The sequence below is a fragment of the Habropoda laboriosa genome, unplaced genomic scaffold, assembly GCF_001263275.1.
Source record: "Habropoda laboriosa isolate 0110345459 unplaced genomic scaffold, ASM126327v1 scaffold462, whole genome shotgun sequence".
Classification (NCBI taxonomy): Eukaryota; Metazoa; Arthropoda; class Insecta; order Hymenoptera; family Apidae; genus Habropoda; species Habropoda laboriosa.
Window position 1 is genome coordinate 359,045 of NW_017100566.1, and position 14,303 is coordinate 373,347.

Here is a 14,303-nt window from a genome sequence, read left to right on the forward strand (position 1 = left end):
TCACTCGTGGACGAGAAATCCACGTGCCCGCTGTGTAACGTCGCACACGAGAATGGACTTTGAGTGTATATACGCGTGGTTCTCGTTCTACATGTTTGTTTTACCGCACACAGCCAGCATTTTGATCATCAGCTTGACGAACGACGCGAAGCGGCTTGACTTGTGGCTTAAAGGCTAAGTTCAATGTAGCTTTTGGTCGATTCGTTGCGAAATATACGCGCCCGATAAATTTACCTTAGCCATGGCGGAGAACCCTGTGGGTAATACGCTTGCGCGCGATCTTGCGCATTTGGTTACTCCAACGTCTCGAGAGGTCGATGGTGCAACTTGCGCGCATGCGTAGTGAGCATGCGCATCTATAAATTTCTTACTCAACCGTTTTTTAGTTTGAATTTTTTACGTGTTTATTTATGATTGAAATCGTGCAGGTTAATTTACTTTAATCCTGTAAAATGTGTATTGTGCTTTAGTTTAAATTAAACGAAAACAAAGAAGGATAAATTTCTTTTCTTGGTTTAATTGTCGATTGCAACGATTATCAATCGAACGAAACATATTCTTACGAATAGTGCGAAGTTTCATAAATGTGTCGCGTTTCTAGTGCACGTGAGTCATGCAGCAAAAGCTTTTATAATCACACTGATTTGCATGCTTTATCGATTAATAAAATCATGCAAGTTGGAATATAATGTATTCCAGCCAGGCCAACAGTGACGTAAATCACTGATTGCTATAACGATCTTTATTTAAGGTTAGGAGGAATCTTTATTAATAAACATGAAACGAATTTATGAATATAAGAACTGTATTCATATCTTACGTAATCTCGGTCCGTACCTACCCGATAATAATAACAATAAAATTTCCATATTAAATTGCACAATTTAACTGAGGAAGTGTCATTCAGAATAAAAGTGAAACGACTAAAGCTTTAACGAGTCTATCCTAACCCCTCCTCGGACAAGTCTAGATAAGAGAAACAAGACGAGGGTTGCAATGAGAAAATGAGAATCAGCCTTGACTATAAGCCAGGGGTGTCCATTAACAAAGGTCCAGTGATTACGAATTCACGATTATAAATAGCCAAGGTGAAATTCTCATCTTGCAGCATAAGCAGGGAAAGGGAACGATAATTCAGCTGGCTCCCTGACGTATTATCGCGGTACAGTAGAGGGGAATTTCAGATGGCGGGATGTTCGTAGAGCGAAATTTCACAGCTCGTTCGCGGTTATCGCAGCCGCGCTTCAAGATATCTCCTATTTATTTCTCCGTTGGGAATACTCATGTCTGGGGGTTCGTTAGAGCCGCGGACTGCTCTCGAATTTCCACACCAGTTAAAATGAAATTCTCCCTTTCTGTTTCACCAGTGAAATCGTTTCCATCGTTCCCATGAGTGTTCGCCTAGCGATCGTATGAAAAGTGATTTCTACCTTGTTCCCCTTCATCACGTGTAACCAACGGAGCAAATGCTCCCGCAGATTGCTTACGCCCCGTGCAAACTTACCATTTTTCCGGCCGTGTTCTGGAAATACACTTTGCCTTTATATGCGAAAGTTGCCCGAAGTTGTCGGAGGCGTGGAGATATGAGAATGTATTGTTTCCCAAGTATTATATAAGGGAAAATGTGCTTCTGCAATATTTCAGATATACCGTTCTCAAATTTGAATAGCTTGGATTTGATTGGCTGAACGTAAATTTAAAAACTTGAATATTTAAATTTGAGTAGCTCGTTTTTCATTGGCTAAATTTAAATCTTCAGTAGCTTGTTTTTGATTGGCTGAATTTAAATCTTCAGTAGCTTGTTTTTGATTGGCCGAATTTAAATCTTCAGTAGCTTGTTTTTGATTGGCTGAATTAAGTCTTCGGTAGTTTGAATTTGATTGGCAAATTTTAAAATATGAATATTTAAAATTGAGTACCTATATAGAATTTGATTGGCTGAATTTAAATCTTGAATATTTTGAATTTCATTGGCTAAATTTAAACTTAAAAATTTTAATATTTAAATTTGATTTCCTTGAATTTGATTGGCTGAATTTCACAGTTCGAATTTGCATATTTCGATTTGATTAACAGAATTTAAATTTCTGAATTAAAATTTTTATGTACAGTCCTTTCTCCTATTACCAAAGGCCTCTTTCACTTAACGAAACATTCTACATAAAACGAATCGGCAATAAATTACAAGCACCAGAGGGCGTTCTCTCGAAAATCGCGCGTCTAATTACACAGGTACAAAGGGAATTCGTTTTCCCATTGTCAATGATATTGCTCTGTGCACGCGAGAGTTTCGGGATAATAAAGTTTTATTCGCCGATCTCGCTAATTTACGAGCAGTACCTACTTGCACGACGAATCGTATCCGTTTATGAAAAACGACGTTGATTACACCGAAATGAATGATCGACATCGTTGCAGCCCGTGCCGCGAATACACGTACAAACAACATGTTCAAAACGAACATGCCGTCTTTCTCGCCGGAGTGACAGCGGTACTTTAATTAAAACACCGTTGCAACGGAGAAATCAGAATTAATTATGTGTCTCGTACGCGGGAAAAACTGTTGTCTCCTTCGACGTTACCCTTCCTTCCTCTTGACAATGAAAGAGACACACACGCGTCATGCACAAGCCTTGCGACGCCTCGTCTGAAATTCTTCGAGTTCTCGATGGAGTTTAATTAAACATTCCGCACGTCTGGAATTTTGCGGTCACCTCGTACTCTCTGTACTGAAACTCCTTCTAATGAGTTCTGCCACGCCTGAGTCTCGATACTTAAGGCCGGCGCCATCTTGGTTGGGGACACTAACTTCGTACCTCTTTTCAGTCAACGATTTCTGTATCTCGAAATCTTCGAATCCAAGAATTTCTCGTATATTCGAAATTTTCTCCCCTTAGGAAGCCGCTGTTTAATATTATTCGGTACACCGTAATTTGCAGTTAAATAGACGTTGAAATTCCTCGAGGAAGTTCGTTATCTCGAAGTGTTGCACGAGAAATCGTTCTCTCCCGAGGAGGAGATCTTTGTCCAACGGGACCTTGTGAACGATTAATCCTCGATAACGGCCCTTCCTCAATGAATACCCAAGTGAACTGCCGGGAACAAAGAGGACCACTCGGTTCAGATAAGAAGTTGCAGTTTTAGACGAAGTTTCTTCTACCTAGAATAGATTTGTGAACAATTGTAATTGCTCTCAGAAATTGCTAACTTAAAGAGTTGTTAAGGAAATGTAACCTTTTTTTCTCTTTTAACCCTTTAGACACGTTTCAGGGAAAAAGTGCTCTCTGTGTACTGGACGAAACAGTTATTATTCAACGTTGGCATGAAAGTAAACACGTACGATTGAGAATTAAGTGATTCACAACAATGGAACGGCGATTCAGTGGACAGCGATATTTTATTTATGAGAACACGATCGTCCACGTGAAGCAGATCACCTAATTATCTTCTCCAGCTGTGGTCCCGATGTCGGGACAATTTTTGTACCCAGTTTAAATGGCCTCAAAGGGTAAATAAGATGGAAGAAAAATTTATTTGCAAATGTCATTTTCTTCTGTTCTTTTTTTAAAGTCACCTATGTTTTTTTACAGGAATGCATATATTTTTCTATTGTGCATTGTAGCAGATATTAAACATAACCTCAAAATGACGGACTCTAAAATTTCAGACGAAATGTGGAACTTTTTCTAAAAATATTTGTATTCCATCTTGTTCGTCCTTTGAGAACGTTTAAATTGTGGATGAAAATAGTCTCGTGCCACCATAACTGGAGAAGATAACTAGGCGATCTGTTCTGCAACCGGATATACACGTGTTTCGTAGAGAAAGGGTTAAGAAACTTTCCATTCCATATTTTCCTCGACAATTTCAACTAAAAATTCTCAACGACGGCTTATCTCGATACGATAGGAAGAAAGATCAATTAGCCAGCGTTAAGTACGAAGAGGAGAGGTGTTCGTGCAGAGAGTGGGTCTCTCTCAGCGCGGAGCCGTTCTCAGACGCCGATTAAGCCGGTTAAATCAGCGCCGTTAAAGTGGATTAAAATGTCATCTGGCAGGAGTGACGCTCACGACTAATAATTCCTTTATTCAACTCTAATTGAGAGTTAGAACGGCGGGTGAACTCGATTTAAATAAACTTCAATCATAGTCCAGTGTGTAACACATCCTAGCAATAAAATTTCATCTCCTATTCGACAAACTTCGCAGAGTGTCGATTGAATTTCAACAGTGTTGCACGGAGATAATTCGCAGTGAAAAAAATTAGGCAAGTCGAGCTTGACACGTAAAAAATGGTAAATGGGGTGGGAAAAAGATGGAAGCTCCCCGGTTGGGAAATGAATTAACGCATTAACGGTATAATTCGCCTTACCCCGAGACTCGTCACGGATCCTTGGGGAAGTTTCTTTTGTGAAGGGCTAATTAATCTGCCGGGAGAGTTCTGTAAAAAAAATGTCTTTTCATTGCGTCGCCGGGACGTTGCCTCGGAAATGACCGTCGCGCGAACCGCATAAATAGACGAAGAGTGTGGCCCGATTTCGAGTCGCGCGACGTTTTTTAAATACCCGCGACGTTCGTCCGTTTCGTCGGGAGACTGGTAATTACATACAAAGAGTCTAACAACCTCTCTCTGTCTCTCTTAACTCTCCAGAGATTACTCTTTGTGTCATTGGTATTTCAAATGGGGAACGTAGGGAGAAAAGCGACGCTGTTAACTTCTGTATAATTATCTTCCTTTTTTCTCTCATTTTACGACGAGAGAAAAAGTCGTGTTTGTTTTTTTTTTTTCAAAATTAATCTTCCTTTTCTCTCTCTTTACTGTAAGAGAAAAAGAGTGTCGTTTTTATATTTTTTTTTCAAAATTACCTTCCTTTTCTTTCTCTCTCTTTACGACGAGAGAAAAAGAACGTCGTTTTTGTTTTTGGGAAAAAAGAAGAACGCACAATCGATCATTTACGCATTTATTACAAGAGAACGAAAGGTTTCTTTTTGGTCCGAGAAAATCAGGGGTGAGTTTTACGAAAAGATGCGCAGTTTATTTTTTTTTTTAAATTTTTCTTTCCATTCCGCTTTTAATTCATCAACAGCCGCTTGTATGCGTAGAGTGTCGCGAGGGATAAGTGTATTCGAAATTTCTTCCTGTTAATTACAACGCAAGCGTTCGAACGACAGATTGAATACGATTCGAAAAGCGTATCGAGTTTTGAAACATTTTTTTTTACTTTTTCCACTTTCTTTCTTTTGGAAAAGACGAACGAACTTTTCGTCAGTTTGAGACGCGTTAAAAGTATTATAATTACGAATGGAAGATAGTAGATTTATCGACAGCCTCCGAATGGATATTCAAAGTGAACTCGAAGCTTTGCTACGATTGATCGAACGCGTTCGAATGCTCTTACAATTCTGTGTGCCATCTCGTTTCATACGAATAAATTAACTATATACACGTATGCCGTATCTTTTTGTTCGTACCGGCTTGACAATCATGCTTAAATAGAATTCAACGATGTGTCACGATCAGTCGATCATTTCTCGCAAACGCTAATCATCCCTAAAACCCGATACTGTCCTTAAAACTCACTCGGAATCGTGAAGAGTCTCGTTTGAAACTGTTTCAACACGTCGAATGCCGGATCAATTCTACATAACTCGTCCACGGCGCCGAAATTAATTTTTTATTTGAACAAAACACATCCCAATATGCGTGAATAATATGCGAACAGTTACGAAATAAAATTACGTAAACATGGAAACTAAACTGAAGATTAAACTGAAAATCTGACGAATTAAATGCTTTCACCAATCTTGGAAGCGCAGGTCGCTAATGATCCAACGTGTTGGAATCATCCCCTTCGAGTTCATGAATGAAAAGTTGCTCACTCGACAGTCCAACAGAAACAGAAGAAAAGAAGGAACAGTTTAATTACCTCTTTCACAGATAAAAATGATCGACTGGTCAGATAACGCTCCAAAAAAGCTCCAGAAGTTTATCACGTGAAACGTTCTCTCCCTCCTTTTTCCAGCCGCGATTCTTCAGCCGAAAGAACTCGATCGACGTGTCCCCACCGTTTTGTATTCCTTACTTTAATAATATATGTTACTTCCGGGACGCTATTCTAGAGCTATTCCTTTTAATTAATTAAGGCGAGCAGCGTGGTCGATTTGAAACGTTTCCCCTCCATCGACGATCCTCGCTCTTCTCCCCCGACGTTTCTATTCCGCGTGCAACGTAAAAACGCGATATTAGATTGCCTCTTTCCATCGTTAAAACAGACCTTCCATATGTCGCAATTTTCCCTATCCATCTCGTTTCACTTCACCGTGCCGCAATTAACGCCGCTTTCGAGAACTATTCGCCGAATAGTGAACCGAGAGAATCGTACGAATTTACTTGGCGATAACTTTCATACGCCGATTAGAATGGAGTTATCTCAGCGAGGATCGTACACAAGTTGATATTCCTATTACTCATCTATGTAGACGAAATCAGTTTCGGGAGGATTTCCGGGAGGTATCACTGAATGGAGCACGTTTTTCTGGCGTCGGAGGTGCGCAAGGTGATTCTCGATCCAGGAGCGTTGTTCTCGTTACCAGTTGCAAGGGAGCAGGTTTTCGTCCTCATGATCATCAGATCGGTTCTGATGCTTGGACGACGCACGTTCGGAGCAACGACGCCGCAGGCATCGCTCAGACGTCGCTTTATGCTCAGGGTAGCTTTGTGCCTTGGCTGAAAACAAATTGTCGCTCTTTCAGGGGTGTTACGGCGGGAAGAGGCACGCTCGGACGAGGCGTTATCGTCGAACCCTTGATGCGTGATAACGAGGACTCGTGGTACTGATTTTGGTCAAGATTTGGTGTGAATGTGTTGTGTATTTTCACCCTTTGACTGTTTATTCTGTGTGAGACTCGGGTGAAGCGTTTATATATGCAGAATAACTGTTTAGCTCGAGAGAGACTGTTAGGAAGACAGTTAGAATGGAACGAGACGTTATTGTTATAACTATGACGTAGTCCATGACGTAATTATTAGGAAAATACCTGTGAAATGTGAATATTTTTGATCGTAATTTACAATTTTAGTAGAGTGCCGAAGGGTTAATTCAAACAAATGTTATTAGTCTGTGATATATTCGCTTGTTTTGTTTAATATAGCAGTAAAAGAGGAAAAAGGTGACGCTTAGATGCACAGTTAAGAAAAGAAATGATACGTCGAGGGGTTGAGGGAAAAGACGTAATCATTTTGAAGATTTAATGCACACTTGCTGTGGATTTTGAAAATTCTACTGCGGCGGTGAGTTGTTTCTTGTTTCCTTTCGATTAATGGACAAAAATTAAAAATTTCAAACGTGTAATCCGTAAATTCTTGAAATTTTAACTTTTACTTACCTTCAATTTTAGCTTTTTTAACGAGAGTTTTGAGACTTTCATGGCCCGGATCGATACGGGTGTTATTATTTGAGGCTTCCGGGTGTACTCCGTGTCCGACTTTTCACCAGCAGTGCAGCCAGCTTCATCAGGGTCTGGAGACGCACTGATAATGGTGTGCGTCATTGTGATTCTTAATTTCTTAATTGATTTAAACGAACATGGGTACTTATAGGAGTGAACACCCTGACGCGCACCATTATCAGTGCGTCTCCAGACCCTGATGAAGCTGCAATGCTGGTGAAACGTCGGAATATAATTTCTTTTGGACACGGTGTACACCCGGAAGCCTCAAATAATAACACGGCTAAGGTTTTTTAATCTTTAATAAAATAGATTTCAAATATATTTTACTGGCAGAATATTGGAGAATTTCATTTGACATTTATAAGTTGAATTCAATATTCAAATATTTTTAAAATAGGAGAATAGTTTTAATGCAATAGTAACGAATTGCCCTAATTTTCTATGCAAAAGTGTATCAATTTCTAAGTGACTCTTTTACTTTAACGTTGTACTATAATAATTTTTGATATCTACCCTCTTTTAATCGAATTAAAAATTTTGAACAAACGCTAAGTTATGCCTTTTGTTCCTGAAACTCGTATACTCGAAACACCGTGCGTTCCCCGCGTCTGAAGCACGGGTTTCCTAGCTAGCTTTACTAATGAGTCCATTAGGAAACCCTGTACGAAACGGTTTTTTCTTTCCTCTTCCACCTATCCTCTCTCTATTTATTTCCCCTTGCCATATCCAACCGCCATAGTACAGTTACAACGCTTTCAAAATTAAGAGTTATTTACATCCCTCCCTCGCATCGCAAGACGTCTTCCGTTCGCTCTAGTTCACGTCGCGGAAATTTCCAAAGTGCCTTGCCTCCCTCCGGTGTTTTGAATCTTCGAGTCGAGTACCGTGAAATGAACAAGTTTCTGAGAGAACCTCTCCGCGACTTCTAACGTACGCTAAATGTCCCTCCTTAGGGATATTGTCTTTTACAGAATTCGTCCATTTCGAAAGGTTAGGTTACGGAATAGTTGCTAACGTTTCGTCCCTTTGCACCTCGAGATCTCGTTGCTTCAATTCTTGAGATATTCGAATCGAAAGAAAATTCATTTTTCTAGAGAATTCTTAGGTATTCGAACCGAAGAGAAATGAATTTTCGCAGAGAATTCTTGAGATATTCGAATCGAAAGAAAATTAATTTTCCCAGAGAATTCTTGAGATATTCGAATCCAAGAGAAATGAATTTTCCCAGAGAATTCTCGAGATATTCGAATCCAAGGGAAATGAATTTTCCCAGAGATAATTTTCCTTCGTGACATTCAAATCGAAGAGAAATTAATTTTTACAGATAATTCTTGAGATATTCAAATCGAAGAAAAATTAATTTTCCCAGAGAATTCTCGAGATATTCGAATCCAAGAGAAATGAATTTTCCCAGAGAATTCTCGAGATATTCGAATCCAAGAGAAATGAATTTTCCCAGAGAATTCTCGAGATATTCGAATCCAAGGGAAATGAATTTTCCCAGAGATAATTTTCCTTTGTGACATTCAAATCGAAGAGAAATTAATTTTTACAAAGAATTCTTGAAATATTCGAATCGAAGGAAAATTAATTTTCCCAGAGAATTCTCGAAATATTCGAATCGAAGAAAAATGAATTTTCCTTACAGAGAATTCTTGAGACATTCGAATCCAAGAGAAATGAATTTTCCCAGAGAATCGAAGGAAACTTAAAATACAAAGGTTGGGGTTTTTTAATCAGAGGAGACTTTTGTCAGAATTTACCTGTGACGGTGGTAACATAGTCGGAGAGCCAAAAGTGAGGGGGACCTTTCTGTGATGATTGGGCGCCATTTCCAAGGGTAGACCAGCTACAATGAACAGCTGGTAGAAAAGCTCCTCCACGTGGTAGTTCCTCTTAGCTGACGCCTCCACAAAAACGCAGCAATCATCCTGACTATTGCAGTACTCCTCCGCTTCCTCCACTGTAACTGTTCTGTGGAACAACGTGTTCGCAATCTCCTTTCTCCGTATTAATATTACGAAACGCTACTGAAATAATTTCATTTCCACGAAATACACCGTTTGAAACCGCGTATAATCGCGATTAATATTATTTACACGAAACTTTAAACACACCAAACAGTACCGAAAAAAAAGAGAAATTTTCCTCTAAAAAAAAAATATGCTCGTTGAAATACAAGAAAATTCGAATATTCTCAATACAAAAATCCAGCAAACTCTCAACTTTAACGTTTGTTAAAAAATAATGAAAAAAATGACACGATGTTACGTAGCTAACATGCAGTATCGTTAATTACACGTTAATTAACCCATGTACGGTGCACGTACTTTACATCCTTATCACATTTATTTCCGACGATGACCATAGGAACCTTCAGGTTGAAGTGACTCTTGCTTCTGCTCTTCGTGGCGCTTTGGGTCGCGCTCACTTTAGTCTCCAGGATCGATTCTCGCAGTCTGATGGCCTCCTCGAACGATTCTCGACAGTCCAGACTGAACACCACCACGAACAGATCTCCTGGTTTATAATAAACGATCGTTTTAATCACCGCGAACAGTCTTTTTTCTCTCACCGATAAATCAGGCCAGGTCGAAAATAGAAATAAAGGGAAAAAGGAACAGGAGGATCTGCGATTAAGAGAAACACGGTTTATCGTTGGAAATTCATCTCGGAGCAAAGTCACGCGAATTGAACGTCCCATTTTTATCGTTAATCGCATAAATCTTTTGGAACTACCGTGTTTCAACCCCTCGTGTGAATTCATCGTAACTTCTTTAACCGGAGGAGCTCCGGCGGAATTTGAATTTCAAAACTGGTGTAATTCCGCACGAAGAAGGGTAGCGTCGATCTTTTTTTCTTTCTTTCTTTTTCCTAAGTATCGTTTATCTGTTTCGCCGCTTTTCGTTCGCATGTAAATCATTCAGAATCTCGTTAAGCTTCATCCTTTGGCCAAGTTTTTACATCGTGAGCTGTTCGCCGACGGTGGAAAGTAAAAATCTGCAGGGAGAAAGACGAAGAGCTAAGTTTCCCGATGGATCTTCTAAGATCGTCGATTTCCTATGGAATCTACCGTCTTTATCTCTATTTTCGTAATGTTCTCGTTCTTTTCGTTTCTCTTTGACGAAATTCTGGGCGAAGAAAATGAAGTTCTCGACGAATTTTTTCACAGTGAAAAAGTAAGAGTAGTACTCGAATAAATCACGTCTTTTTCTGTTTCCTTTGCTTGTGTGTACCGTGTGAATAGCATGCAATTCGTTTCTGTCACGGTGAATTTTTTATCGGTAAAAAAGTGGAAGCTTTTTAGCACAACGTGTAATAGTAATAATAGAGAGTGAAAGAGAGAGAGGGGGGAAGGTTTAAAATGTTCATCAATGTCCACCGGTCTAATTTCATGCAAACGCTTGCACACTTATCGATGATCGCAAGAAGGTATATAGCGTGTCCGGAACCGCGGTTGGCTTATGAATATTTATCCGAGCGTGCTAATTTTTATCGCGTCGAACGTCGCACTCGTAATATAAGTATGTGCATTGTATATTTGTACGTATACAACGTGATCGAGTTTTAACGAGTTTCTGTTCCGCGTGAAATCCTCGCGGAACAAGAGAGGACCGAGCGGGTAGGGAATCGATCGTGTCGTTTGTCAACCGAGACAGAAAGAGAGGAAGAGAGAAGAACAGAGAGAGATAGAGGGAGAGAAACGGAGAGAGAGAAAAATCGAGAGAGATACAGTGACGAAGAGAGAGAGAGAGAGAGCGAGAGCGGAGGAAGGGAAAAAGAGAGAGATAGAGAGAGGAAGAGAGAAAGAGATAAACCGAGAGAGAGAGAGAGAGAGAGAGAGAGAGAGAGAGGGAAGAAGATAGAAACAAAGAAAGCAGAGAGGAGATACAGAGAAGAGGAGAGAAACAAAGAAAGAGAAAATCAGCGGAGAGAGAGGAGGGAGAGATAGGGAGAAACAGAGAGAGTTTTTCGAGTTTGCACGGCGAAAGTTCCCGAGGTGGTTCCCGGAGGTTGCGACCTCGGCAACAGTGTCATTAAAATGACAAAAACACCGGCAGACCTCGCTCCACTTTTTCCTTTAAATCACGATGTAACTACTTCCTCGGGCGCTCCGTTAAGCGAGCCACACGCCCTCGCACCTTCCTTACGTCAACTTAAATACTCGCCGTCTCGGGGAAAATTTGTCAATTTGCCATCTTACGTTAAACGGCGGTTAAGTGCAGCAAAATCATATTAAATGTTCAAGTTTATAATGTACTTGGAAATAGCTACTGGCCAATTATTTACTCAACATTCGCTCTTTCGTTTCTCTTTAAATTTCCATGAGAAAGGTATTAAAATTTTAAATTTCCAATTTTTTGTGCATTCGAAAATAACTCTCGGAGGATTATTCTCTCAACTTTAACTCTTCCATTTTCCTTTATTCTATATTTTCATTAATTTTCCGTAGAGAAGGTATTCAAAATTCGAGTTTCTAATTTTTTTCTGTACCTGAAAATAACCTCAATCTCGACTCTTCTTTATTTTCCCTAATTTCTCACGTACTCAAAATCGACTCAACCCTGACTCTTCGATTTTCCTTCATTTTATTCTGTTTTCTCTAATTTTCCGTGAGAAAGGTATTAGAAATTCGAGTTTCTAATTTTTTGTGCATTTGAAAATAACCTCAATCTCGACTCTCCCCTATTTTCTCCAATTCTCCACAAGTATCTAATTCCCGATTTACCCAAAATTGACTCAACCTCGACCCCTTGATTTCCCCCTCATTTTTAACTTCCCGCAAGAAATACCCAATTTTCTCGTTTACCTCGTGAACGTTTCACCGTAAAATCCCCCCGTAAAACTTGCATATTTATTTTACGACGAGGCAGGTGGTTCCTCGCCTCCGCTTCAAGTCGAAACTTTCTATTATTCGCGGTTACGCGCGGCAAAAGGGGCGCGACGTTGATCGCCGCCCGCGAATAACCGTAAAAACGAGCCGCGGGAATTGCGTTTAGGTGGCTTTTATTTCAACGGGACAGCCGCCAGGCACTTTGTTAGCCGCGTCGCCGTGAAATCCTGAAATATCCCTTTGGCTTTCAAGTACGTTTCCTTTTTACACGCTTTCACAAACCTCGAAGAGAGAGAAAGAGAGAGAAGGGGTAGATAGATAGATAGAGGGTGAGACACCGTTGTAAATTTTGTTTCACGTTCCGGACGTTCCTGCACGGGACGTCACCTGCCTTGTTTCCGGCTTCCCTCTGTCGGAAGAGTGCGCGGCGAAAAAAATTAACGCGGCTAGACGGATCGTTGGCGAACGCGACCCGAATACGTAACAGGGAATCCCTCGGATAAATCTGTTATTCCCTCTCGTTCTCAGATGAACCCGTTTTGCTCGAGCAACACTTTGTCTCCTGTGTTTCCTTCGGATCACGGTAAATCTGTTTTTCTCCGGCAAGAAACAGATATCACGTGTGGCGGTAAAAAGTGATACGATAGCGATGGACAGTTTATTCGGGAAAATATGATTTAACCCTTTAGGTATTATACGTGGCTGCAGTGGCTTTTCGATTAGAAATATTCCGAGGCAAATGTGTCATACTAGTGTGACGATAAAAAGTGATATGATAATGATGGACAATGATTTAACTCTTTAAGTATTACACGTTGTTATAGTGGCTCCTTGAGAAGAAATATTCTGCGACAAATATGCCATACTTTTGTGACGATAAAAAGTGATATGATAACGATGGACAATGATTTAACTCTTTAAGTATTATACGTCACTACGGTGGCTTCTTGAGAAGAAATATTCTGAGACAAATATGCCATACTTGTGTAGTAATAAGAAGTGATATGATAACGATGGACAATTTAGATGGACAAATATGATTTAACCCTTTAGGTATTATACGTCACTACAGTGGCTTCTCGCTAAGCGATAATGTGATACGATAATGAAGGACAGTTCCTGTAGAAAATTATGATTTAAGCCTTTAAGTACTAAGAGTCGCTATAGTTGCTTTCCAAAATTTGAACATTAAATATCTCGAAAACCGTTTGAAATAGAAAGCTGAAATTTCACAGAGTTTAATTTCACAAAATTATCAACTACCCCTGAAAATTTGAAAATCATCACCTTCCCGCTTCTATTTTACCACCACTCACGTAACACCTTGTATAATTTACCCACTCATTACTCAATACTAACATAAATTCAACGAATTGCCTGATAGAAAACGGCGAAACAATAATCCCTAACTATTATTACCATCGTTAATTAATATCCAACATAGAATCTCTGCGCTAGAACGATACAATTCCACGTTTAGCTCAGCCCTAGCGCAACGGTTAAGAAAGGGAAGATACAATTGTACAAGACGAAGGAGAATTCCATTCTTCCTCTTCCTTCCGCAACAAGTGTCTACTATTTCTCTCGCCTCTGTCACACCTTACAATATTCTTCGAGAGAATCGATTCGAGTGAAACGGGAAATCTAAATGAAATAAAACTACCATCTTCCACGTACCAGAAGCAAAACCAATTTTCTTCTCTCTTCACACTTAAAACGTATAATATTTTTTTATTTAAACAGTATCTAAATACAGTAGTGCACACATAAGTACACGCTTAACTGGGGAGATGACTTCTGCGAATTTAACCCTTACGCGACGGCGGAACTAGCCATCAGTACGCCACTAACGAACGGGTCGTCGTGCCATTAGTGCACACTATACACATTAAGAGTGTCTCGCGTTTTTTCAAATCTTAGAGGATTTCCTTGGAATAGCAAAGGACTTAAGGAAGGAATGTTGTCGAGGCCTTGTTCTGTATTTCAAAATAAATCTTCACTTTGAGTTGTCGAGGCGC

At 39.8% G+C, this 14,303-nt stretch overlaps 1 protein-coding gene across 1 annotated transcript in view; it reads right to left on the reverse strand.

Moving 5' to 3' along the window:
- Nucleotides 1–6,513: 6,513 nt before the first annotated feature.
- Nucleotides 6,514–14,303, reverse strand: part of LOC108576639 (dexamethasone-induced Ras-related protein 1-like) — a 16,576-nt gene continuing 8,786 nt past the window's right edge. Inside the window, exons 2-4 of the mRNA XM_017939665.1 lie at nucleotides 9,782–9,971; nucleotides 9,215–9,425; nucleotides 6,514–6,726 (exon numbers count right to left, since the gene is read on the reverse strand). Coding sequence (XP_017795154.1) covers nucleotides 6,514–6,726; nucleotides 9,215–9,425; nucleotides 9,782–9,971 — 614 coding nt within the window. The remainder of the gene's footprint in view (nucleotides 6,727–9,214; nucleotides 9,426–9,781; nucleotides 9,972–14,303) is intronic.